This window comes from Eublepharis macularius, chromosome 6 (assembly GCF_028583425.1).
Source record: "Eublepharis macularius isolate TG4126 chromosome 6, MPM_Emac_v1.0, whole genome shotgun sequence".
NCBI classification, from domain to species: Eukaryota; Metazoa; Chordata; class Lepidosauria; order Squamata; family Eublepharidae; genus Eublepharis; species Eublepharis macularius.
This window is the reverse complement of record NC_072795.1, coordinates 113,793,687-113,816,653: the sequence shown is the minus strand read 5'-3', so window position 1 is coordinate 113,816,653 and position 22,967 is coordinate 113,793,687. Positions and strand designations below refer to the sequence as shown.

At 40.9% G+C, this 22,967-nt stretch overlaps 1 protein-coding gene across 3 annotated transcripts; it reads left to right on the top strand.

Moving 5' to 3' along the window:
• Positions 1-3,508: 3,508 nt before the first annotated feature.
• Positions 3,509-22,059, top strand: LOC129332333 (core histone macro-H2A.2). Of its 3 annotated transcripts, none has more exons than XM_054983381.1 (9): positions 3,509-3,645; positions 6,189-6,427; positions 9,519-9,625; positions 11,312-11,512; positions 13,188-13,298; positions 15,592-15,691; positions 18,114-18,203; positions 19,356-19,530; positions 21,353-22,059. In XM_054983381.1, the coding sequence occupies exons 2-9, from the start codon at positions 6,256-6,258 to the stop codon at positions 21,516-21,518; spliced, it is 1,122 nt and encodes a 373-aa protein (XP_054839356.1). In that variant the 5' UTR covers positions 3,509-3,645; positions 6,189-6,255; the 3' UTR covers positions 21,519-22,059. The 3 variants fall into 3 exon arrangements, with proteins under 3 accessions (XP_054839356.1, XP_054839357.1, XP_054839355.1); XM_054983382.1 differs by having other exon boundaries at positions 3,509-3,817; positions 9,522-9,625; XM_054983380.1 differs by having other exon boundaries at positions 3,509-3,817.
• The last annotated feature ends 908 nt before the right edge of the window (positions 22,060-22,967 follow it).

Here is a 22,967-nt window from a genome sequence, read left to right as displayed (position 1 = left end):
AGCTGAGACAACATGGCTTGTACGCCAAGCTCGAGAAGTGTGAGTTCGACCAGACAGGTAAAATTTCTGGGGCACTGTGTCTCTGCCCAGGGCCTCCAGATGGATCCAGCCAAAGTCGACGCTGTGCTCTCCTTGCACGCCCCCAGGAGCCAGAAGGATATCCAGCGGTTCCTGGGGTTCGCAAACCACTACAGGCAGTTCATCCCTGAGTTTGCTGAACTGGCGGTCCCGCTAACCCAGCTCATCCGACCTCGAGTTCCCTTTGCTTGGACTCTGGCGGCCCAGCAGGACTTCCAAGCCCTGAAGAACCGCTTTGCAACTGGCCCCATCCTATGATACCCAGATGTGAACCTGCCTTTTATTGTCAAAGCTGATGCCTCCGACACGGCATTAGGGGCCATCCTAGCACAACAGGACTCCCCTGAAAGTCAGCTCCGCCCCTGTGTGTACTACTCCTGCCAACTCACACCTGCCAAGTGAAATTACACCATTTGGGAGAGAGAGTTGCTAGCCATCAAGGCTGTGTTTGAGACCTGGAGGCACCATCTGGAAGGTGTGTGGCATCCAAACATTGTGCACTCAGACCACCGCAACCTGGAGCACCTCCAGACCGCCCGGAACCTGAACCCTGAACTACTTTGCTCAGTTCCAGTTTACCATCCACTACGTCCCTAGTGCCCAGAACAAACAGGTGGAGGCCTTGTCCCGGAAACCAGTTTGCCTGACAGGATGAGAAAACCCCCACAGCCACCACCATTCTTCCACCTGAGGTCTTTGCGGCAACAGATTTGCCTACCTTCCTGAGACTCTGGGTCCAGCGAGTCCAGCAGGTCGACCCGTGGGCCCAGCGCATCACTCAGCTCCTGTGTGACCTGGCCCAGCTGGACCCACCTGGGTAACAGCTCCAACAGGACCTTCTAACCCACAATGACCAGATCTATATGCCCCCTGGGTCCCTACGTTGGGAGGTGCTGCAACTGGTTCACGATGCTCCTGCTGCGGGGCACTTTGGGCGGTACAAGACCCTACACGTTCTCTCCCGAAAGTTCTGGTGGCCTCAGGTACAGGGTGATATAGCCCAGTATGTACAGTCCTGCGAGGTGTGCCACCGCACCAAAGATGTCCCTGGGAAACCGGCCAGCCTGTTGCAACCCCTGCCAACTCCAACAAGACCGTGGGAGTCAATTTCCTTGGACTTCATCACAGACCTTCCCCCATCACGGGGGCATATCTGCACCACCGTAATAGTGGACCTCTTCACCAAGATGGCACACTTTGTCTCTTGTCCCATGCCACCAACAGCTAAGGAAGCTGCATGCCTCTACCTGTGCCATGTCTTTCGTTTACATAGGATTCCTCAGCATCTAATCTCAGATCGGGGGGTGCAGTTCACCTCCCACTTCTGGCAAGCTCTCCAGGCTCTCCTTGGCACCCGCATCCACTTTGAATCAAATACCTTTATTGGCATAACAGGACATACGTATGCAGTCAGCAAGGAGACAACAACAAAAAATCCCTTGCCCCATCACTTAAACCATTCTTCTCCTTTTCAAAGCACAACAAAGAAATTTAGCCACAGACTCAATGATCCTAGCATTATGTGTGGATAGTAAAAGGCATGTCTTACTGCTGTCCGACTGACTTTCATGATTTTGAAGCAAAGGTTCTAGATAAATGTCACGGATATCACAATACAATAAGCAGTACAGGAGAACATGTTCAGTACTTTCTATATCCCTCAAGCCACAGGCACAGTACCTTGTGGGACCTGCATCCACTTATCCTCCTCGCACCATCCACAGACCGATGGGTAAACCGAAAGAACAAACGCCACCTTAGAGCAGCACCTCTGGTGTTATACCAATTACCAACAAGTGTGATGCAGTGGTAAAAAAGGCAAACTCAGTCTTGGGTTGTATCAAAAGGGTCATTGCATCGAAATCGCAGGTCGTAGTCCCTCTCTATACTGCCCTGGTCAGGCCACACCTGGAGTAGTGTGTGCAGTTCTGGAAGCCTCACTTCAAAAAGGATGTGGACAGAATCAAGAGGGTGCAGAATAGAGTGACCAGGATGTTCAGGGGTCTGGAGACTGAGCCCTACGAGGAAAGGCCTTGGGAATGTTTAGTTTGGAGAAGAGGAAACTGAGGGGGGTCATGATTGCTCTTTAAATATTTGAAAGGCTGTCATTTGGAGGAGGGCAAGGAGCTGTTCCAGTTGGCAACAGAGGTTAGGACCTGAAGCAACGGGCTTAAATTACATGCAGAAAGATACCAGTTGGATAACTTTTTCACGGTTATAGTAGTTCAAAGGTGGAATCAGCTGCCCAGGGAGGTGGTGAGCTCCCCTTCATTGGCAGTTTTCAAGAAGAGGCTGAATATTTGTCAGGGATGCTTTAGACTCATCCTGCATTGGGCAGGGGGTTGGACTAGAAGGTCTGTATGGCCCCTTCCAACTCTGTGATTCTGCAATTCGTATATACCTTGGCTCATTGTTCATGGCCCAATATAAACTCATGTTGTATTGCTGCAGGAATTAACATTTGGTATGTGTTGATTTGTATTGTCTTGACTAGTTTTGTTTTAGTTGTGCACCACCTGGCGTAGGGCTGAAGAGGCATCATCAACTTTTTCTAAATAAACAAACGACACAAAGCAATGATCTTGAGTAACCAAAGTCTCAACTAAAGAATTCAGTTTTACAAGTCCACTAAAACTGTAAGAGATCTAGACATTCTAATTTCCTTTGGGAAGCTATCCTGTAACTTGAGAGCACCCAAAGGGATTGTCTTTGAGCCAGCAGCAGCAGAATATTGGGGAGGATCCTAAATGACCCAAACAGCATGGTTACAGTGAGAGAAGATGCCAGAGACATCAGTAGAGCAATGAAGATTTTCCTACCATTGCAATGTTTAATTATGGGTGAACCAGTTATTCTAGCGATGGTGGAGGAGAACACATAATTCAAAGTACTACTATTTAACTCTAAACAATTAATTCTATGCCTCGTATAAGCATCGGGAAGGAACTCTCTCCCATGCATTCATGTATATATACAATATCGCTCTAACCGCAGCCTATAGAGCAGCGTTTTTGTAACATGCTGGCAGGTAGTCTAAAAAGCATGCACTGCAACAGACCCACCCGCTTTTTTCTAATTATTTAAACAGCCAAGCAGTCCTAGTTTTAACCAGAGTCCACGATTTAAAAAAAAAAAAAACGTTGCGAAATGCCGCACAGCACGCCACAAGGCGCTAAGATCAAAATCCTCGCGTAATTTTGGAGACATGTGTTACAAGATGCCTTGCAACAGTGACGACGAAAGGCCAAAATAAAGCCTATTTTGCTATTCCTCCTCGCTCTTTTCTTCGTATCAGAGACGCTCGCTCTTCCCAAAGGGGCGCAAACAACAGAAGCGCGCCAATGCCAGGACGGGCGGCGGGGGCGCTCGGTGGACCACGCTGCCGTGACTCCTCCTAGAGGTGGTATGTGGAGAAGGAACAGCCCCTCCCTCCCCGTTCCCTACCACCGGCCTCCAGAGCTGCCGCCATTGAAACCATACAATACAAGCGACGAAAGGGAAGGAGGGAGCGCGACACAAACACTGCGGCATTGAAGCGGCAGGCGGAGACGGCGCTTAGCCGGAGAGGTGACCGGGGGCGGGGGAAGAGGACTCAGCTAAAGCACCGCAAGTAGAGAACCAGTTGCGGCGTTTGGTGGAAGAGGCCTCTCGTTGCCCGCCCCCTCCCAATAGCGGCGGAGGCGGCCCGCAGCAGGGGGAGCGCCGCCTCCACCCGCTCTCCTGCACGCAGCTGTGTGGGGTGAGGCGCGTAGTCCTCGGGGCGAGCGAGGGGGGGGGGGGACGTGATGCGGCGGCGAGAAGCGAACCCCTCTGAGGCTTGCTTCGCGGCCTCTACGGCACCGGAAAGGTCAAGAGGGTGCTTCTAAGGAGACCGCCGCTCGCCATACTGTTATTCTATCTCTTCAGCCTCTCGGGGGGTGGGGGAGGCGTGATCTCTCACACCCAGCGCCTCTCTCCAGGGGAAGTGAAGGGAGAGGGCGCTCCGCAGCATTTCCCTTTCCGGGGTGCTCTTTCAGTTAGACCCGTTTAACGGTTCTAACCTCACTTGAGCCAGTTGTGCCAGAAGTACTGGGAGGGGGGTGTCAAGGCAACCGACAAATGAGGGTACTTTTAAAAAAAAACAGGCGGGGCGGTGAAGATAATGAGAATTGCGCGGGAAATGAACGGCGTCGGCTTTCCCATAGTGCCAAGCGCGTACGTCGCTCAGCTTGTATCCTAGGGCGCTTCCCTCTGCAGCTAGCCAGCCGCTGCCGCTCCCCACGCCGGAAATGCCACCCTTTTCAGCAACTGCTTGCGCCCCGCGTTTAAGTATCCAGCCTGTGAGGCGTCCGTCCTCTTCCCCTGTTATAGAGGCTTTGTAGTTTCACGCGCGCGCTCCTTATGCAAATAAGCCTAACGCTTTGGCGGTTTGAATTTGAAAGGTGAAAAAAAAGAATGTTCCCCGCCATAATGAACAGCCAATCCTGTTAAAGGGATAGGTTTTCGTAAAGGAGAGCCAAAGACGCTGCTCGCGCTACTCAGAGAATGTTACGGGTGGGGAAAGGAGAGAAGGAAACCGCGTAGAGCATGCGTGTTGAAATTAATAGACGAAACCGTTGTGTGTGTGTGTGTGTTGTGTTTAATGACGAGCCTGGTTCTAAATTTAGACCGAACAGATCGTTCAGGTTTTTCCAGTGTGGGAGGGGCTGTGAGGCTTAGGTAGAGCATCTGCTTGGAGTCCCTCTCCAGGTTCGACCCCTAGCATCTCCTGTGAAAAATAGGATCCGGTGGGGGGAGGGGTTTGAAGTGAAAGGCTTCTGCATGAGAGCCCTTGCCAGTCAGAGTTGACAGTAATGACCTGTACAGACCGTAGTCTGATTCAGTATCAGACAGCTTCAAGTTTTCAAGTGTCATTCCCCTCAGCAGAAATGGTGTAGTAACCACATGGTATGGGCAAATCTGTGATTGTATTTTAGGACTGTAACTTAAGGCTAGTTCTCAGAGATGATCAGTGTGGTTCAGACTGCAAGTGAGTGCTTGCATGTCTGAATATTCTTCCCTATTCATTTATTGTGGGGTGAAAGCTAAAGGGTGATGCTTTCCCCAAATATTTATTTGTCTGTGTGAGCAGCTTTTATTTGTATGCAGGGGTATTCTTTGTGAACTCCCACATGTAGTCTGAAGTGGTATAGTTCAGACACATTTACTTTCTGTAGGCCTTAAAGCTGGACCTCAGGGAAGCAGTTTTTCAACTGTAATAATACAATCCCCCAGGATATCCATTTCTTTAGGGTTGCCATCTTTATTTTTTTTCTTCTGGCCTGCCTGAAGTCCTGCAATTTAAAGCATGGCAGGAGTAAATTAAACACTTTTGTACATTGTGTGAAAGCTGTATCTTTTATTTTTTTTAAAAAAAGACAGCCTCTGTTAGGAACAAAAAGTGATTACCCTACTTATGTGCAGATAAAACTAGACAAGAAAAATCACACACACATACACACTGCTAAAGAAAAGTTACTGGAAAATGTCTAGTAAAGAGGATCCAAACTTTTCCCACATGGAATTGCTGGCACCCTATCAACGTCACAGAGCTTTGATGTCCAAGGAGAACCATACATAGTCTTAGAGCATGTTTGCACAGTCCCATTCAGCTGTCCTTTTAAAAGCTGCGTAGCAGAAAAAATTTAAGCAGCAGCATATGAAGTACCAGCTAAAATTCTGTCTACTAAATAACTTTTAAAGGTAAAGAAGAATCGTCCTATATTATGTTTGCTCCATTCCCAGAATAATATTAATTCTATTCAGTAGTTACAATTATTTGTAAGGACAAAGACAGTCTTTTTTCCTCTTTAGTTAAATTAATACCTTGTAATGCTGCTAAAAGTGGAAGGGGGGCTACACTCATCAAAGAACTGCCACCGATATTAGGTGTAACTTCCTCTTAAATATATAGTGGATGCTCCCTCTTGCACTATGAACCAGTCTGACTGGTACTGTGTATTTTGTTTTATTGCAATATCAGTCATATTGCCCAGGAACGTTAATATTGTTAATGATACTTACATTCTATTGAACAAGAGTGCCTGTTATATTTCACACGAAACATCAATCCCTGCTTTCGCTTTTTGTAGATTTTGTGTTAGGGCAAGCACAAATAAGAATAATCTGCTAGAAGACTGAAAAACACATAACAGCAACATGTCGGCCAGAGGTGGAAAGAAAAAAATGACCAAAATGTCACGCTCCAGCAGAGCAGGTGTTATTTTTCCAGTGGGAAGAATGATGCGATACTTGAAGAAAGGAACATACAAGTATCGGATAGGAGTGGGAGCTCCTGTCTACATGGCAGCTGTCATAGAATACTTAGCAGGTAATGACATTTTAAAATTAAAATACTAAGTAGAAAGGAAAAGTGTTTGCACAACAACTTTGAAATTTAGGAATGATAATGATCAAGAATGCACAAAAATCACCTGCTGGTCAGATGTTTTGAAGTCCAGTACTTTCCAAAGCAGAGTCAAATGTTAACAGTGGTTATCTAATCCAGTCTGCTTTATTACAAGCAGGGAAATTTATCTTTTAGATCTGAACCAAAAAAGTGAAGATACTCTTCAACAGAGATCCTATCCAGCATTTTTTTTCCAGAGAAGGGACCTAGAAATTTTGGATTCATGATGATAATAGGAAATGAGCCAGTTTAAATACAGTTACAGTATGTCATGGGTACTGTGATATGGGTTTTTTGGGGAAATTTCCCAGAACATATTCTGATGTCCTAAATAGAGATGTTTTGATTTCCTTATTATATAAAATTTAAAGAATGCCTTCTCATGTTAATTTCATGTCCCAATAGCAACCAATACCAGAGAACCAGTTTGGTGTAGTAGTTAAGAGTGCGGGACGCTAATCTGGAGAACCGGGTTTGATTCCCCACTCCTCTACTTGAAGCCAGCTGCTGGGTGACCTTGAGTCAGTCATAGCTCTCTCAGCCCCACCCACTTCACAAGGTGTTTGTTGTGGGGATAATAATAGCATACATTGTAAACTGCTCTGAGTGGGCATTAAGTTATTATTAAATCCGCTTCAGTCAGCGGATTATTGAATGTTATTATTAAATCTGCTTCGATCAGCGGATTATTATTAAATCTGCTTCAATCAGCGGATAAATGTTTACTAGTGGTCCCCGGCCCTAAGGAAGCCCGCCTCACTTCAACCAGGGCCAGGGCCTTTTCAGTCCTGGCCCCAGCCTGATGGAACGCTCTGTCAATGGAGACCCTGGCCCAGCGGGACATATTACCGTTCCGCCGGGCCTGTAAAACAGAGATGTTCTGCCAGGCGTTTGGTGGTTAAAGGGGGTGGTGCCATGTCGGCCTCCCACCTTTGGGGTGGGGGGTTCTCCTCACCATTGCATTTTAATGCACTTGGTTATTTTATTTTATTATTGTTTATTGTATGTTGATTTTAGAATTACTGTTTTCTTGTTTTTATTGATTTTAACTGTTGTTCACTGACCAGAGTCCCTGAGGATGGGCGGTTTATAAATTGAAATAATAAATTAATAAATAAAAAATAAATAAACTGAAATACTTGATAAGGAAAAAATTATGATTTCTAGGGGCTCTCTCAGCCCCACCCACCTCCCAGGGTGTTTTGTTGTGGGGGTAATAATAACATACTTTGTAAACTACTCTAAGTGGGTGTTAAGTCATTCTGAAGGGCAGCATAAGTCGATGATGATGATTGTTGTTGTTATTAAATGTTATTTTTTAAAAAAATTCAAAACTGTATACATTGTCACTCTACAGACAATCACTTGCATTTTCAGATGTGAAGGCCTGTAAAACATTTAGGGGGAAAAGTTTTTTCACCAACTCATGATTGTTTCTCCGTTTTTCTGATAGAAGCAGCATTTCTGGCCTGATGGGTGGGTAGCAAAATAACCAGGTTCCTCTTGGTTGGGAAAGGACTGGGAAGAGGAATGGTTGTAACCTGACAATCCTTCCTGGCCCATTTTTCCTTCGACCACTATACCTCCCTCTATCCACCAGTACCCCAACAATGGCACTACCCCCCCCCCCCACATGCAGATTCACCCACACACGATAGAAAATCTCACCACCAGCATCTGCTGCTGGTGGTTCATGGGAGATAAAGTAGTCTGTCTGTTGCTAGTCTTTGGCCTCCAACAGCTGTTGCATTTTGATGTAATCTGGAGCTTTTTAATTACAGTCCCCAACGGCCACCAATTATAAGGCATGAGCAAGAGTCAAAGAGCTCTTTGGCTCACAGTTTGCACATCTTGCAAGAGCTGGGCTTTAAGTTGGTCCTCTGCTGGCAATTACCTGCAGCACAGGTGGGGCATCAGAGTCAGCTGCCTAGACCTGATCAGATGACTAGCTGGTCCCAGTCCAGTTCCCACATGCCTTCCCCCTACTGTACATACCACCTTTTAAGAAAATGAAGGCATACTCTTAAGTGTCTTAACAAGTAAGCTTTGCTTGTGCAAAGTGTCTAACCCTTTTTTGTGGTAAATGGATCATATGTGTGAGTAAGAGACAGCCTAAAACCCATTCTCACAGCCCACTGTGTTTGACCTTATAAAATCAATATTATGCACAAACTGCTGAAAGTCTTGATGTAAGCTTCATTTAATGTTCTTGTTAATATTTCAAAATTAACTCAGTTGCCTCAGAGTATCAAAAGAAGCGAAAAGAAAATGCAAATAAGGGTGTGTGTGATAAAATTCTTTTAATTTTGTCAAATCTGCACATTTATACCTTTATAGGACTGAGAAAGTTCTGCATAGATCAGCAGTCATTGATTGCTAGCAGGTTTTCAGTCCTGCTCAGTTGTACACAAGGCTTGATGGTAGCATTTATATTTCCATTGCTGTAAGGATATGCTACCTTAATATCTGCTGATATCCTCAAGAAATTTTATTCCAGTTCATAGGATCATTTTGGTAGAATGTTGCCTACAAACATATTAAGCTAAGATTTGAATCCAATTTTTAAATTTTGTTTTTAAAAGCATACTTTATTGCACTCAGTATATAGTGCAGGGGATCTTTTCCCCACTGTCGTCAGAACTGAGGCTGGTGAATATAAGAAGCAGGACCTATTCAGTAGTGGCACATGTTCAGTAGAATTTTTGTTACCTAGGAAGGTTCACCTGGTCCACTCCTCATGGCTTTTAGAGAGATCAATAAAACTAAAAAATGGAGGGTGGGAGATCTACTGCCTCTTTTTAATCTCTATTTTGTTTGCTATTTTTTGCTGCTTCTCAGACATTTTAAATAAGGAATGGTGGTGTGTGTGTGTTTTAAAAATGTAACCCTAACACAGAGCCAAACTGTCACAGAAATATGTATGTTACTAACATGGATCTTACAACATTGTTGCTCTAATTTGATTTACATATTAAATTTCTTGCTACTAAGCTGTATTTCATTGTATTTGTAGCAGAAATACTGGAATTGGCTGGCAATGCAGCAAGGGATAACAAAAAGGGAAGAATTGCCCCAAGACACATTCTTCTGGCAGTTGCTAATGATGAGGAGCTGAACCAGGTACCTTTTCCAGATGATTTTGCAGCAGTTGTCTTTATTGGATTATCTGCTTCTTTCTGCAGGCCAATAGGTTGATTTTATGGTTATTTCTGAGTTGTTGTTCACAGCCACACAAAAAAGTTGAAAACCTAAAGCCCCCAAAGCAGAATTTTGTTATGACTTTGCTCAACAGGTGTTGCATGTTGCAGCCATCCAACTTCTAATCCATATTATTTCCCACTCAGAGCATTCAAGGACATTTTAGTTGTCAGCTGTCAACAAAGGGGGAGAAATATATTAACTAAGCATGGTTGTGCTCAGACTCATCTTGTAATAATAAGCGGCACTGTAATAAACAATATGATGCAATAAATTATATTTGGTGCTGTACGCAAGTATATTGGAACAAATGCATGGCATACCTGTATCAATAACTTGAGCCATAATTTTTGCCTTTCCTTCAGTATTTGAAAGGGGTAGTGTTAACTGTTAATTTTTAAAAAAAAAATCAATATAACTATATTCCTTTTCTGAAAAACCCTCTCATTCTATAGATTGTATTTTAACTAGTATCTTTGAACTGTATTGAAATTATTTATCTAAGATTTAAGTACAAAGACAAGAATAAAATGTAAAATATATTTCTCCATGGATCTCCAGGCATTTCACAAACTATGTGTGATTTTAAGTAAATGTGTTTGTGTGTCTTTAAACGCTTGGTGTGGTATAGAGGAAGAGTGGGGGTGAAAGAGAGGGATGAGTGAGTGATATGATTGGTTGATGACTGAGAGTGTGGGCGGAGTGAATGTAGTTTTAGACTGAGAGTAGAGAAAAAAGATTTAGTCAGGGCAAGAGAGGCAAGTTGTGTGCAGCCTTAGTATTTTTAAGCAGTTCTGAGAGAAATATTTAGGAGAAAGCAGGCAAGCTGTGTGCAGCCTGAGCTTGTGTAAGTTGTCTGAGAGAAATAACCTGTGTGGTAGCCTGAACTGTGTGTTTGTGAAAGAACATTCAGTCAGGAGAAAGCAGGCAAACTTTGTGTGAAGCCTGAGAGAAGATCTGTGTGACTGTGTTTATGAAAAGAAACTTTAAGAACCATCAACCCTCTTTGAAACCATCAAGCTTAAGAAATAATATGAAACCAATACTCTTATAAAAATAAAAGTTTACTTTGTTTTTTTATATCCCAGAGTATCTGTCATTCCTATATCCCATTCTTATCCTCAGGGCCACATAGTACCAAGAAGGAGCCTGATGCACGTTACTAAAGGGGGAAATTCAAATAAAATATCTTGGAATATAATATTCCTGGTGGCAGCAATCTACCTAGAGGGTGTAAGAGAAGGATTAAAGACAAAATCTACCCAAGAGAAAGAAAGGGTCATAACACTATGTAAAACAGAATGACTGAGGAAAGCATTTTTAAAAAGGAAACACAAAAACATCGTACTAGATTGATCCAGGAAAAAGCACTAGGTTTTGTACTTATGTAATACCATGTTCAGCATTGTTTAACATACCATGTTTAATATTTATGTTTTGTTCAGAAATCAGCTTTGATTTCAAATTTTTAAGATTCTAGTTTTATTCATTGCTTATTAGATTATTGTTAATTTACATTGTGCAACACCTTGATTCTCAGTGAGAAAGGCAAACAAATGTAAATAAATAAGTCTAAATGAATTCTTTGTATATTGCCTCTTTCTGCAGTTACTAAAAGGAGTGACCATTGCAAGTGGAGGTGTTCTGCCTAGAATTCACCCTGAGCTTCTTGCCAAAAAACGAGGCATCAAAAGTAAATCTGATACTATCCTTTCACCGTCTCCAGAGAAGAGAGGGAGGAAGTCTTTGGGAGGGATCAAGAAAAGTGGCAAGAAGGCAAAGGCTTCTAAAGCCCGGACACCCAAAAAGGTAAACTGAGCTCAGACCAACTCTTCCAGTTTGGAAAATGAGCTGTCCCTCTTAGGGACAGATTGTTCAATTTTGTTCAGTTTTGAATTTTATCTTTATAGTTTTGTTTGCAGTTAGTTTCTCTTTGGATGTTATATTCATTTAATTACCAAGGAGTCCTGAATAATGCTATTAACATACAAGATACTCTATACAAGAACAAACCAGAACTTCTTGAAAGAGATCAGTTCAAAGTAATTCAGATGAGCCATTCAAGGTTTACTCTAGTGCTGTAACATAGTATTCAAGAGCAGAAAAGGATTCAAATCTAATATCCTACTTGGCAATATAAAAATGGTTTTACAATTCAGCTATTAAAACAATTAAAAACTAGTCCCATTTTGAAAGACATCGTTCTAAAAGGACTGGTAAGTGACGCCTCAACCCCAGGGTATAAAGCTGCCTCCAGCCTCTCCAAACTAAACCTTCAGCTGTGGAACCAAGAGGCAAGTTCCCAGCCCTGCCAGGTTTTAAATAGGAAGTCAGCCCTGCAAGGTAGGCACTCGGTAGGTTGAGTCCAAAAACAAACTAGTAGGTTAGCATGTGGTAGAGTGGCCAAAGAACTGGATTTGGTTTGAAGCCTCAGCTCTTAATAACCACACCAAATTAAGAAAAGATAATTTATTAAAACTGCAAAGGCAAACAAAAATAAACATAGTCGTATGGGGAAAAGCTCAAAACTATTTAAGCTAGGCTACATTTACTAGAAATCCCTAACTCGTTCCAGATGTTACCTTTAGCAAGTTTCAGAGTCCAAATGGGAGCTTTAGCTCTTAAGTCCAGAGGTCCAAAAGATAAAAGCACAAAGATTGCTAGCACGGGAATTTACCAATTGTGTGGCATTCAGGAATCAGAATAGATGCAGGAATGGGTACAGGAACAGGGCCTCCCCCTTCTTGCTTCCTTCCCTGCCTCTGCATTATCACAATTCCCAAGGTGTCTGCAGGTTGGGGACCCCGAATCTAGGCAGATGCATGTCTCAAGACTTCATGTAGCCATTTCTGCATTACAGAGATATACAGAAACAGCTATTTTCATAGTGCAAGTTGGAACACTGATCAGAGAAAACGACCATTTTTATCATGAGAGTGACTTCAGGTGCATATGCAGTACATTACAATGTGTACATTCTGCACCATACTCCTGCAAGCTGAAATGTTCAGGCAAAGCACTGGTTTTCGTAGTGTCCGTGAACACTTGAATCATACATTTATTGGGGGTAGTAAATAGTCTCATGGTGACTTCAATGCCTCATTTTCACCTGTAAAGACCATTATGTCAAATAGTCCACATATTGAATACTAAAAAGTGACTAGCTGTGAAGCGTCTTTTATTGCCTGTTCAGTGTCTGCACAGAATTTCTTTATATAAAACAGCTTCGAAACATGAAAATAAGGTGAAGTAAAGTCACTGCATGGGGACCTTTCTTCATTAAAAAAAATTAATGAAGTGGCTTTGAATGTTCCCCTTGTGGGGTGTTTACAGAACATTCCTCAGCTTCAAAAAGAGTAATCTGTAGTCAAACTATGGTAAGGCACTATTTGTTTGCATATTTTAAAGAATTTACAAACAATATAGTTGATCTTCTGAACAGCTGTTATAATTAGCTTTACTGAATATCTTTGTTTTCCAATAGAACAAACAGAAGGACAGTGAAAAAGATGGGGCATCAAATTCAGCAACTGATGATGGACCTGGAGATGGATTTACCATACTTTCCTCCAAGAGCCTTGTTCCAGGACAGAAGGTAGTAAGTCAGAGAAGAGAAGAGGGTACAATAAAATTTTAATGTTTTTACTAGTTAGCAGAAATGCTCATCTCATCTTAGCGTGTTTTGTACATTAGTCAATGTTTCATAAAGAGTCAGTAAGCCTTTTATTTTCACAATAACTAGAGTCTCATAAATAGTTTACTATACAATTTGGTAACTTACTCAACAAGGACTAGAAGGTCTGTTTTGATTACTGTATATGCAACAACAAAAGGTCTGCATGGGTCCCAGTGCTCTTGGACTACAACAGCATTGTCAAACGTAATCTTGACATCTCCTGCCATTGTGTTGTGATTTTATTATAGTAGGAAGATGAAGACTTGTAAAACTCAATGATGGTGCTTGTGTAAGTTGGAAGCAGTGAGGGTATTCTGGAGAAAGTGGTTTGGTGGAATCTAAGAGCATGCATAGATATTTGTGTACAGGAAATACAAAACTCAAGCACAGAGAGGCAGAAGCTGTTGCCTTTCAATATATCCTTCCTTGGATGAGGAAGTGCACCTGCAAATAGTACTGCCAGTCTGTTGACTGGAAGATGAGGGCTGGATCTGATTAGGTGCTACCACCTTTTATCTTGCTGTGCACACACGTGCCTAGCTGCCCCTGTGCACATATGGATTGGGGGATGGGATAAAATATTAAATAGATTATGAAGTTAACAAAGATTGACACTCCAAGGATATTCTTCACACAGATTTAATTCTTCTGTCACCTTATTCATTTCTTAAAATGAATGAGATAGGGGTCCTGAGAGGGAAAGGGGGAGCATGTTGTCATCATTTAAATTTTTTGTGAAATCTGAAAAGTGAGCTCCTAGTTTGAAAAAAGATCATAGCAGCCTGACAGCAATTTAGCAGCAATAAAAAAAGAAAATGCTGTTTATCTGGTTTAATAGTTTAAATTCAAGCGGGGGACTTGCAAAGGGCATCTCATTTTCCCCTTCAGCACCATGGTCCTTTTCCCCTTCCTTGCCCCTCATAGCCTCTCCCTCTTTTCCTGCTTCTTCCTTCTTCCCACCTTTACCTGCTCCTGGCTCCCCCCCCCCCCCCGGAAGCCTCTCCTCAATGACGATTGCTTGGTACTGGCTGTGTCAGGCTCAATTAAATGGTAGGGAACCTGCAAGGACTTGCATGCAGGTGGTACTCCGCTTTTCCCTGTATCTCCTTCCCCACACTATTTCCTCTTTCCTCCTGTCAGCCTACATACGCTCAGCTTTCCTTATGCCCTTCTCTTGTTCAAACCCACTAAATAACTTACCTTTTATCTGCCTCCCATATTCATCTATATTTAGCAATTTACTTCATTTATAATGCCTTTCTCCACAATGGGGACCCAAAACAGCTTGCATCATTCTCCTTGCCTCTATATTATCCTTACAACAACTCTGAGAGGTAAGCTAGGCTGAAAGTGTGTGATTGGATCAAAGTCACCCAGTGAACTTTCACAGCAGAGTAGCGATTCGAATCTGGGTCTCCCAAATCCTCCCCTGAAACTCTAACCACTACACTATACTGGCTTGGGGGGGAGGGGCTGCTGTTGAACAGTAGCAAGCAGCCAGGCCCGGGTGTGTCATGGTAAGTCATGTGATTGCTTCTGGCCCTGGCCCCAATAATTCTTCCCTCAAAGGCCAGAATAGCCCTGGAAAAGGGCCCTGCCCCCTCCCCCTGCCTCTTCCTGACAGCAGCCACCCTGGAATACTGGCTAAAGTATTATGGTTGGCTACAGACATACACACTTGTGGTTACCCCATGGGGTTTTCAAGCAAGAGACATTCAGAGGAGATTTGCCATTGCCTGCCTCTGCGTAGCAAACCTAGACTTTCTTGGTTATCTCACATGGTGGAGGCTTATAAAATCATGAATAGAGTAGAGAAAGTGGATTGAAAATAATATTCTCCCTATTTTAATGCTAAAGTTTAGGGAATCACTTAATAAAATGAACTAGCAGGACTATTCACACAGCATGAAATTAACATAGAATTCACTGTTAGAAGATAAAGTGATGGTTGCTAACTTAAGATAGCTTGTTAAAAGAATTAGATGAATTCATGGAGAATAATGTATCAATGGCTCCTGTTCATAATAACTAAATAGTTCCAGGTGCTAGGGATATATAGTTGGGCAGTGCTATTGCCTTTATGTAGGCTTCCTGTAGCCATCAGGTGGCCATTTTTGAAAATAAAATGTTAAACCTAGATAGACTCAGTCTAATTTAGCAGTAATCTTATATTTTCATGAATTCTTTTTCTTCCCACATTGATATCTTGTAGCTGTCTCTGACGCAGAGTGACATCAGCCATATTGGTTCTATGAAAGTAGAAGGCATTGTGCACCCAACTACTGGTGAAATAGATCTCAAGGAGGAAGTTGGTAAGACTTTATTGAAATAGGCAGGGTGAGGAGGTTAAGTTGTATGTAAAAAAAAACTCTTCAGTGGACAACAGTTATATATTATTAGCAACTATTCTGTTTATTTACAGACATACGCACAGTGCTTTTAACAACATTCTAAATCATCAAACAATAATACAGTAAAGTCAAAACTGTGATAAAAAGGGGGGGAAACAGCAGGAAGAGGAACTACAGTTAAAGACCAGGGCATTGATTAAAGCCTGTTGAAAGAAGAGCCTGGCTCTGGGGCAGCTACAAAGAAGGTCCTGCTCTGTGGCATTTTATCTGAGTGACAGTATCAAAAACTGAACTTTGAATACAGAAATTTTTGCTTTATAATTATATTATTCTCTTACATTGCCATTATAAGTTTGGTCACTGTTTCAAAACTTCATTTTGAAGTTATCTCCATCCACCCTCCTTTTCTTTCTTCCTTGTTGCATCCTGTTTCCTGATATTTGAATGTTGAATTTCATCATGTTTGACACTTAGCAGATGCCTAGAATTCTTTCCCTAGTTTAATTAATGGTTTACTGAGTGTGGGTTGGATCCCAAATTAATTTTCCAGTGACAGAGGGGGTGGAGTAGTTTCCTCCAATTCCCTCCTCCTGCTGCAGACCCTCAGTTTGCCTCTTATATTGTTCCGAAGTGTCCCTGACCCCCAGGGGCAGCATTTTGGGGGGATCAGTGAGCTGGAGGAGGGAGGCAGGAACATTCTGTCCCTCTGACAAAAGAGCCTTGTATTAACGCAATACTTAGTCTGGATTAGACATGTAAAATTTCTGGAAATTTGAAGCTACAAAAAACGGGGTTTTCCAGTTTTGTTGTTGGGGGGAAAAGCAGAAATCTGGGGGAAATTGATATACATGCAGTTCTTATGACCTGTAAAACCTAAAGTTTTGTTTGTTGATATAACAACATAAAAAGCATCATTAGTAATTTAGGTAACATATGAAATGTTACTATTCAGCACATCTATGGAATTTAAAAGTATAAATATCTTCATTTTCTATAAGAAAAACTGCAAATATAGCAAAAACTTAGAGTGACAAGCTGCTGTACCCTATAGTACAATTCCAAATGTATTTTAATTTTTACCATTTGAGAGGTAGGAAAAAATTATGAAATGCTTTTTAAAACAAGGCTTTTCTCACTCAAAAAGAGAAACTATTTCAAAGGAGTTTTTTCAGTGCTCCCATTGTAAAAACTGAAGAAGTTCTCACACTTTTTTATACAAGAGAAAAGTCTTGCTTTAAGAAGTATTTCACTCATTCTCAAAAAGAATATTTCAGTGCTCAGAATTTTCAGGGCTTTTTTCAGTGCTCAGAATTTTCAGGGCTTTTTTCAGTGCTCAGAATTTTCCAATTTTTCCATTGGAAATTAAGTTATTTGAAAACTATGGGGGGAGGTGCATTTCCAGCTGTCTTGCAAGCAAGAACTAGGGAGATGAGTAGAGCTGAGAGTAAGCTGTTTGCTAGGAATGCTTGATGCTCTCTAGGAAGTCAGCATGGCTGAAGTCACGGTCCAGCTTAGAAAATGCATGGCTTAGATCATGATCTGAAAGAGGTCTGAATGCAGAACTCTTTGTAAATTAGCTGAAATTTACATGAGGGTATATATCTGGCACCAGGCCATCATAGAAATATCTATATTTTTTATTTTTATCTTCTCTCTGCCATTTTTAGAAGTTTTCTGCTTGCTGCATTTTTAATGCCATGTAAATTTCTGATTTCCTTTTTTAGCATTTTTTTTACATCAACCTGTGCTTTCATTCTTTGCCGACCTATGCTACGCTTTAGCTATTCTTACTAGATTTTTTCAAGCGGGAGAGGGGGACTCTTTTTATAAACATATTTAAGGGGTACTTTTAGTAGTCTTTAATAGCCAAAAGGCTAAAACTTTCAGGTGTCTTAAGTCTTCTGTTTATATGCTGTGATGGTGGTAGCATTTTTGTTAAAGTTTTGGACCTGTGACTGAATACAAGAGCATTTGCCTGCTTGAGATTTTGATTTGATTGCTGGAGTCAATCAATTCTTTGTGCTTCTGGTGGTTGGCCTTCCATCATATGTGATTAAATATAGTTCTATTTAGTTTTAATACATTTGATTGCTCTATTTCTGTAACTGCCCTTTAGGAACACCACTAATGCTTTTCATTACACTGTCCAAAAATAGATTTTGCCAATGTTTTAAGACACAATAATACCATTATCATCCATATTCTAAGCAGAAACCAGAGGAACTAGAAGGAAGATCAGTTCCACTTTTATCAGTAGTAAAATAATGTTTGGTTACAGATAAGTTGTTGAGACATGACTGTTTTTCTTAAAAGGCTGGATCTGTACTTTTTTTTTAAAGCTCTTCTCAGCATTTCAGTTAAAGAACTTGTGTCGCTTTTTCAGGTAAAGCACTGGAAAAGGCTGGAGGTAAGGAGTTCTTAGAAACAGTGAAGGAACTGCGCAAGTCACAGGGACCTCTGGAAGTCACAGAAGGTAACATCTTTATTTTCTGTAGCATTTTTATTAATCACACAACATTTCTTCCTCCCAAATTCTCAGCCCTTCTGACACTGTAACTTATCCTTGCATTAATTTTCTTTATTGGCATTTTCAAGATTAAAAATAGCTAAAAGAAATGGTGGTGTGTTCAGGGCTGGTAAAGCAATGCAAGAACTGTTTTGTGTTTTTTGAGTACAGGCACAGATTAAAACATAATTTCTGTGACCTTTTCTACAGATTCCTACTTCTGGATAATTTTGGCATGTTCTGCACAAGCAGCAGAAAAAAATAGAATTCTTGGGCTTTCATGCTGCAGGTAGAGAGATCACATTCTTAATGAATCCCTATGTAAAAATTTCCTGCAAATGAAAATCAAACTCATGAGGGAGGTGGGTTTTAGATCAGCCTTTCACATGTTGCACTAGTTTTCCACTTACAGGGAAATTAATGTAGGAGAATGTTGGAAAAAGTAACTCCTTCCATGCAGTGGTACAGAACTGAGGTGCAGCCCCTTGGTACTCTGCCAACTCGTTGCCACCTTATACTGCTGCATGTCTAGACCAGGCCTCTGACAAGCCCTATTCAAGAACAGACAGAAGTAAGATAAAGAATCCTCATATCAAATCACGAGAGACAGATAGACAGCTCTTTGAAACAAGCACTTTCATAATTTCATATGATTATAAAATGCTAAATTACTTTAAATAAATTGCAGGTCTTCTATGGTATTCCATTCTACAGGTGACTGTGGTGTAACAAGAAAAGGCTATCCTTAAGATTATGAGTAAAGTTAATAGAATCATGTAAATGTAGGTGTGTTGGTTGGCTGCAGCTGTTTTTCTCCCACAAACTAGGATTCTAAGCTTTGATATAACTCTGGTTTAGAATGCAGGTTAGTGGAAGAACTGTCTCCAGTTGGTCCAGGCACCTGCATTTGTCTGTTAAGGATAACCGGAGTGAGTTTATCCACAAAAGAAAGGGCCTTTGTGCATATTTTTTTCTTCTGATGCCTAGTTCTCATCATATACATGAATTTTGTTTTCCGTTTCAGTAATAAAGAACTAATTCCAAACAGTAAAAAAAAAGTTCTTCATAAAGCTTACCTTTAGTCTCTCCCCCTCCCCTTTTGTTGTTTGTTTACCATAGCTGCTCTCAGCCAGTCCACGGGACTAGCAGCAAAGTTTGTCATTCACTGTCATATCCCACAGTGGGGTTCAGATAAATGTGAAGAACAATTGGAGGAGTCTATAAAGAACTGTTTAACTGCAGCTGAAGACAAAAAGCTGAAGTCTGTGGCATTCCCGCCTCTCCCCAGTGGCAGGTATGTGTTTTCTTTGTCAAGCCTTCCCATTTAAGTCATATGGAAAATCTGACAAACTATTAATGTTTCAACATTTGCATATAAATGAAATAGTAGGGCAGTTTTATTGTGTGACTGATTTAACAAGTTGCCAAGATTTTTTTTAAAAAAGGCTTGTGTATTATTAACAAGCTGCATGGCAGGTAGCAATTTAACTGAAGCTTTCCCAGTCATTGTATCTCCATTGTGCATGTTGTTATTCTGATCATAATTCTGGTATAATAGTTTTTATTTGATTATAAACTGCTTTGCAGATTTTTTTTTCATTAGAATTTTTCAATGACAATAATAAAAGCTATGCCAGAAAAAAGTTAACTATCCTAGTGACTTCTTTGGCTGACCTAACAGTTCCGTTTCTATGAAATTTATCAAGACTGTTTACAAGAAATCTGGTTATCACACCCAATCAACTCACAAGTTATAAGTACCAAATTACAATCATACAAAATAATTCACCGATGGTATCTTACGCCGCAGAAACACTCAAAAATAACATCGAATATCTCAGCTTTATGCTGGAAAAACTGTGGGGAACTGGGCTCCTTTATTCATTGCTGGTGGCAATGCATCAAGGAATTCTGCTTAAAGATTCAGCAACAGATAAACAATATAACTAATTATGTTATCCCCCTGAAACCCGAATTAATATTTCTAGATATGTGGCAATATTCTCCAATTCCACAGATTAGACAGGAATTGATTTCTTCATTATTGGTGGTAGCAAAGTCGACATCTTGGAAAACCCCACATGCACCTACTCTAAATGGGTGGTATAGTAAAGTTTGGGAACATATGGCTATGGAGAAAGTGGCAGCTAGATTACAGCAATCCTTACAATATCCAAAGGTATCAAACTTTGTGGAAAAATGGTATCCATTTATGGAATATCTCACCAAGAGTAATTTACAATCAGTATCTTCTTACTATAGATTCTTTATTGTGGGAACTTGATATGATATAGCATTAGCAAAGCATTCTATGAACAACTTTGATATTTAGGCTATTTAAGTTAGGGTAGTATAATTTCATACTGGTTAGATTTAGCAGGAGTAATTATATGTACACATTTTGTTTTGGATTTAATAGCAAATTGGTACAGGTTAAATTTCTTTTTTGTATATTGTTCACTTTTCAAGTTTCAATAAAAATTTGTAAAAAAAAAAAGACTGTTTTCAAGGATTGTAGCATACTTGGTGAAGTATTAAAATACTTTATCAGTTTGGAGCTTCAGGGTCTGGTAGCCTTTCTTCATGTATATTCCTGGCCTGTCTTCTTGAGCCTGAACAGGCCTAATTTTTTTGTCCTTCATTCCACTTCCACAGTACAGCAAACTAGCTGCTCCTTATCTTGGTCTTCCTTAGCCTTCCCTCTCATTTCCATGACCTTTAATAAGATCTGTCATCTCAGTGTTGGAACTGGATGCAGTTGCTAATCTAGTCATAATCTAACTGTGACCAACTATATTTTATCTTTTTTCAGGTCTGACCTAGACCCCTTGCCTCTTAGATAATCTGGTTTTGACCAGAATCCAATGTATGTGCTTTGTCCGTCCTGTACTGATGTGCTTGGGCAGCAGGGAAAATTGCTTTCACCTTGTGCTTCAGAAAAAGTAAAGATCAGGCAAAGTGTTGCTGCAAAATGGGGTTGCCTAATGGTGAAGCCTGCAGTTATCGACTCTGGTTAATATATGGGTTAAATACTATGTGGCATAGCTTTTACTCAAAACATTTCAGGTTGATGCTGTACTTTCAAGCTTTAACACTGATCTTTTTCTTCTGTCCAGAAATTGCTTTCCAAAACAGACTGCTGCCCAGGTGACTCTCAAAGCCATTTCTTCCCATTTTGATGACTCCAGCCCTTCGTCCTTGAAGAACATTTATTTCCTGCTTTTTGACAGCGAGAGCATTGGCATCTATGTGCAAGAGATGGCAAAACTAGATGCCAAGTAGCAACGGAAGCCAAATGAAATTTTATTTTTCAACATAAATTTGAGTAGGATTGAGAATTAGAAGTGGGTTTTATTTTTAAAATATTGTGAGGAAGGAGTATGTGAGTAGCTTCGAAGTTCTGTGATGGGTGGAGGGCTTTTGTTATGGGAAAAAGAGGGGAAATGTTTGAACTGCAATTTTACCATGCTTTAGACAACCTAACATTTTGTTTCATCCCTAAGAGATTAAGTTGCCAGCTCTCTCTACTGTTTAATATGTCTCAAGTTATTTTAGTTTAGATCTTTAAAAACGGATTTCATTTTAGAGTAGCAAACAATTCAATGCATACAAATATTGAAAAAAGTGAATTGTTTGCTCCCCTTTCTTTTCCCAGTGGTAGGTAGAAATCATTATGTTGTGTCTACATTCCATGTTGGAGAACGTAATTTCAGATAGTTCACTTGGTGCTTTACTGTTTTACCCCAGAATGATCTGTAATTGCTGAGAATACTTCATCTTATTTGTTTTTATTAAAAAACACAGCATTGTGCTTTTTTAAAAACTTTATCTTTATTTCACCAATGCACATTTCCATATACATCTTGCTTCAGGTGTAAAATGTCACCAGGAGCCAATAGATGGCTCCACTTAATGGTGTCAGACTCAACACTGATGTCACTTGCCATTGGGAGATATTTAGACTTAGAGAATTAAACTGAGACTGAAGCAGGGGTATTTACCTTCTGGGGTGCATTTCAAAAAAGTGGTAATTGTAATGGAACAGATCACTGTGATGGACCTTCTGCTGTTTTGAAAGAGTAATCCTCTTTCATTTATTTTAGTTATTTATGTTACTTATATCGTCCACCTTTCTCATTGAGGCTAAAGGTGGATTATCTGGTGTGAATTAGTACAGTCAGTTTCAAGGACATTTAGTAAACAATGTAATCAGGTATTTAATGCCAATACGCAACGATTTAAACCCAGCAGAAATCCAGTAGAGTTGAAGGAACGCTGAAACTGTATAAACAGTTGTGGTTGTGGTAGAAAGTGCCATTAAGTCATAGCTGATTTATGGTTACCCTGTTGAGGTTTTCAAAGCAAGAGAATAAGAGATGGTTTACTGTTGTCTGCCTCTATATAGCATTTCTGGTTTTCTTTGGAGGTTACCCATCCAGTTACTAACCAAGGCTTAGTTGGTTACCAGTTACTTAGTTTCTGAGATCGGGCTTGCCTGCACTATCCAGGTCAGGGAATAAGCAATTCTAAGACTGACCTATTAAACAACATAGAACTAGAGAGACCGTCCCATAAATTTGCCAGACCTAGACAATGAAGAGCCTTGTATGTGATAGCCAATACCTTAAATTGAGTCTGATAACTGATAGGTAGCCAGTGGAGAGACTGAAAAGTGGAAGTAATACATGTTTTTCTCCTAGTTCCTGATGATAACCAAGCTGCAGCGTTCTG

Bases quoted from the DNA above. Each gene is read 5' to 3' on its own strand.
- LOC129332333 (XM_054983381.1), top strand. From the start codon at position 6,256: ATGTCGGCCAGAGGTGGAAAGAAAAAAATGACCAAAATGTCACGCTCC. The intron at 13,299-15,591 runs GTAGTAAGTCAG...GATATCTTGTAG, and splicing joins GCCTTGTTCCAGGACAGAAG to CTGTCTCTGACGCAGAGTGA. The intron at 19,531-21,352 runs GTATGTGTTTTC...TCTTCTGTCCAG, and splicing joins CCGCCTCTCCCCAGTGGCAG to AAATTGCTTTCCAAAACAGA.